At 35.1% G+C, this 4,475-nt stretch overlaps 1 protein-coding gene across 21 annotated transcripts in view; it reads left to right on the top strand.

Annotated features, from left to right (window-relative positions):
* AFDN (afadin, adherens junction formation factor) overlaps window positions 1–4,475 on the top strand; it is a 78,115-nt gene that overhangs the window by 13,439 nt on the left and 60,201 nt on the right. For 17 of the 21 annotated variants that reach the window (XM_010707062.3, XM_019612851.2, XM_019612850.2 and 14 more), the window contains exon 8: window positions 494–538. The exons of the other annotated variants lie outside the window; for them this stretch is intronic. In XM_010707062.3, coding sequence (XP_010705364.1) covers window positions 494–538 — 45 coding nt within the window. The remainder of the gene's footprint in view (window positions 1–493; window positions 539–4,475) is intronic. 21 annotated transcript variants of the gene reach the window in all.

Below are 4,475 nucleotides of genomic sequence, written 5' to 3'. Positions count from 1 at the left end.
ACCTTTTGTGTTTTTTTTTAATAGTACTTTCTATTGTTATTGTTCTCTAAACTGTTATTCTTCATGAAGCCTAGTTGCTTTTGTATTAAAATGCTGCCTCGGCAGTGGAGTGAAACATCTGTTTACTGAGAAAGGAAAAGCAATCTGAAATGACACAGGTGGCAAGGCTACCCACTGAGCCTTTGCACAGTGCCTGTGGGACTGACCTATTGTTCACGTTTTTCTTCTAACAGCTTGTTGTTGCTTTCCTAAACAATAATAGGAGTTGTTTTATTCAGTAGCTTTGTAGAACTGATGCCTTTATATGCTATGCAGTTTCTAAAGTTGAATGAGTTAAATGCACTTCATCCTTATAAAGTGGTAAGCGTTGGCTGGCTACAATTTTCATCCTTTCCTGTCTTTTCTTTTCCTTCCCTCTTCCGCATGTTCTGCATGGTATCTGTCTGCTGCTGCTGCCTTCACCTGGGTCCTCTGCATGTGTTTCTAACCCCAGGGAGAAGGAATCACTTTGCCTACTACAACTATCACGCTTATGAAGGTAACGCTATATTTAATACTGTTCTCTCATTAGTCACTAAAAACATTGTTCACTGTGAATCTTTTGTTTCTTTTGGACATATGAGATGCTGTCTTGATTATCTTACTGTTTTTGTTTTGGTTTGTTTTTTTTTTTTCCTAAGGGACCACTTCTGTGAAGTAGCTATCTTGCTTGTCAGCTACAATTTAATTGTTCTTGGTGATAGATATCAAGTAGGTCATGAATGTGCTATTATCCTAAAGAGCTCAACCTTCTAGCTAAGATTAACAAGTTTTGTTACTACAAACAGTATTGTGGTAGGAAGAAATCATTATTTGATTCATCTACTTGCAGAATTCACAGTTAAGTGTGTTTGGTAAATGTCATGAAACTTAACTGTGCTCCTTAATGTTTGATGCATTGAAGATGTCATTGCAAGTTATAGGAAATAGCTTTTGGCCACTAGAAAATGATCTCAATTTCTGCTTTGTAGTGTTCCATAACATCCCTTTGTATTTCTAATTGCAATCTTACATTGTTGTCTAACAGTAACAGCGTACATCAAAGAGATTTGGGCATACTTAACAGAAGTCTTATCTTTAGTGTTTGAAAAGCTAATCTACCAATCAGTATGGATCTTTGATTCTACTTTGATTCTCTCTCCATTTAAGTGTAACGTGCAGATGTATTCTTGTCTATTTGGCAAAAACAGGATATAAAACCACTTGCTTCTTACATTAGGAGTCAGGGTACTGAAATTTCTAGCAAAGTGTAATTTCCTTTAATATCATTTTTTTAACATCCATTTCTTCATTTTATTTTGTAGACTCCTATAAAACTAGTATATAGGTTGTGAAAAAGAGTTCTTAGTATTCTAGAGCCTGTCTCTGCAGAACAATGTATTTCACAATATATATACGATATACTTGTATATATTACAGAAGTAACTCGATGAAGCTATGATGGAAATGTACTTCCATCAGAGCATTGGTTCCGTTCTTAAAGAATAATCTGGAAGACTCAGTTCCACATTCTGTGCAATTACACTAATTCGGTATGTTTGCTACTGGAAGCGTATCTTGTTTTTCCATTTCTGCACAGCTGCTTATGTTGCTGATTGGTTTTTATGACTTTCATAGGCTGAAGATCAGATTCGGCACCATGAAATAGAGGATGCAATTCAGTAGCTTGTGACTGTAAATATGGCAGTCAGCAGTTGTCTCTGTATTCTCAGTCTTGCAAGTGAACCAATAAGCTGAGATGATCTGATAGTAACAGAAATAGACTGAAGTGAGACATGACAGTATTGCAAATAGGTGTTACTCGTTAGGTGATCATATAATCATGAAATAGTTTGAGTTGGAAAGGGCATTAAGATCATCCGTGACTATGACTGCTGATGAATTCAAAGTTATTAACTTCAGTTGTTCAGTCAATCCTTAAAGTTTGAGAAAAATGACAAAAATACATTTTCGTGATAGTCTGTATGATTTATCCTGCTAGTCTAAAGTAAAAATCATAAAGGGTTAAAAATAAAAATAAAAACAGACATCTGAAACCTTTCTTCCTGCCTCATTATATAAAAACAACCATGAATTGTAGAATTGAGAGCGATGGGAGATGATGAGAAGATACAGATATAACAATTAAGAAAGATGATTTATTAAAAGTTGGTGAAGATTAAAAGCCTTGGCCAGAGCAATTTCCCAGCCAAACTTCTTTCCAAGAACAGAACTGCAGTATCATGGTAACAGTTTTCCACGTTAGTTTGAAGAAGCTTAGTTGTCTGTCACATTCCTCACTGAATCTTCCTTTGCCACAGATGTCTGCTATTGACTCTTTCTGTTAGCAGTGCATATCTTGTCTGAAATTCAATAGCAGACTTTATCTTTTGACTTTGATATTTCAAATCTGTCAATCCCATTTTTATTTATTTATTTTTTTTCCAATTGTCTAAGTGCTAACAGTTTAGATAGTAAGATATTTCCTTCTTGGGTTACTATACAAAGGCAAGCTTAAACTGTGTTTTAAGTAAATAGGCACAATGCCTGTGGAGGTGTTTTTGTTCAACTTGGGACTCATTTAAATATTTCCTATTTTCTGATTTACATTATTTTGTTTAATCAGGTTTCAAGTAGATACTTTTTATTTCACTGAATAATTTCAAGCGCTGGATTAGCAAAATCAATTTGAAACCATCTCCAAAGTTGTGTAGGATTCACCTTCTAGTGGTGAATTACTGCAGTAGAAAGCAGTATCTACGAAGGGAGGCCTTTATTGTCTTTTTCTGTTGCATAAAAGTGTATATTTATGTTTAGAATCCCTGAGTTAATTTACTACAAGTGATTGTTCAGTTCTGCTCACCGCACATTTTCATGGTACTACTTGAAGTGCAGTATTGAATCTTAACTGCATAAAGCAAACCATGAAAACTGTATTAGAGAGTGATAGCACACCACAGTTTTAACAGATTTTGTATAAACAATTTCATTAGTGAGTATAGGTGAAGAGTAGTTTATGATGCATCTCATTGTACATTGTGCTTTGAAGTGTTTTTTAAAAACCCTTTTTTGTAAGTCACTGTCCGTGCATTGTCTTTGGACTTGAGATCTCCTTTCCAATTGGGGATTAACTTCTGAAATAAAAGATTGCAACCTTTGATAGGCGGTATACACAGATGTGTATGTTTCTATGCATGTGTACTTCTATCATGGGGGAAAAAACAACTTCTGAAACTCTCTTCAAATTCCAACTGTACTAAATTGATTTGAAGCCTGTAGTGCTACTGGGTAAAACTTTGTTAGGCAGATAAGTTTAACGTATGGTTAACTCAGCTGTTTCATTTATCATCCTCAGTTCTTCAGCTTGTGTCTGGGAGGCAGATGTTCCTATTTAATTTTTTAGACTTAAAACCAAAATAACAAAAAGCAACCAACTAAAACCACTAGATATTTCCTGCACCTATTTAGCTCTGCTTGTGTTGTTTAGTCATGGATGTCATAAGTCGGATACCGGCCACATTTCCTTATGCATACGTACAACACGTACGTTTTGGATAGGATTCATACATTTTCTTTATACCTTTTGCTTCTTTTCTAGTATTGTTTGTTAATGCCCATCTTTCTGAGAACTTTGACCTTTCAAATTTCTGTATTAAAAGGAAATAATTATTCTGTTAGATACAAAACCTTGTACTACTATTTTTACTGTACAACTTCTGTATCTCAAGATATATGACTTAAATCATGTGCGTCTCCTTTTCAAATGAGCAGAAGTGTTGAAGTTTGAACCTTAGAGGCTAACAACAGCCTTCTTGGACTTTGGTCATTTGGGCTTTGCCACACATAGGGCAGAAATGCAGCCTGCTGTAGTGTGTTCTGAGGAATGCATTCTGCTCATTCTGACATCTAGCTGTCAAAAATCAGGAAATACAGGACTTTGCGTGACTGCATACAGCGATTTTTTTCCTTCCTTTTACGTTCCTCCCCTGCCCCAGAGCAAAATGGTCTTTTTTTTAGAGACATTTCTTCCTTTACAGAACTTACAATAATTCTCTTCAAAATTTATTCTAAGCTGAGTCTTTTGGATGACAGTCCTTTAAAACTGGAATGTGGGTAGAGGGAGAAAATGTGAGTTTTGAATTATGTAATAAATAAATGAAAGAGACTCTAGGTTTTGATGTGTGGGTTTTGGGGAGACACAGTAACAAGAATTGGGGTTAAGCAGCCAAATGAATTTAGTTGTGTATTACAAGACTGCATAATAAGACTGGATGATGTTGAAGGTGCAGATGTATAATCTCTAAGTAGCATTGTTAAGTAATTTAAAAATGCCCACTGTTTGAATTGCTGAAGATAGTGTTAGTATTACCATGTTTAGTATACAGTCTTACTGGATGCATGTCTGTAGATTTAAATATTGAGTATAAAAAGAGTTTTATCCCTGTACCTTTAAAAAA

Source organism: Meleagris gallopavo, chromosome 2 (assembly GCF_000146605.3).
Source record: "Meleagris gallopavo isolate NT-WF06-2002-E0010 breed Aviagen turkey brand Nicholas breeding stock chromosome 2, Turkey_5.1, whole genome shotgun sequence".
NCBI classification, from domain to species: domain Eukaryota; kingdom Metazoa; phylum Chordata; class Aves; order Galliformes; family Phasianidae; genus Meleagris; species Meleagris gallopavo.
This window is presented reverse-complemented; position numbering and strand designations above follow the sequence as displayed.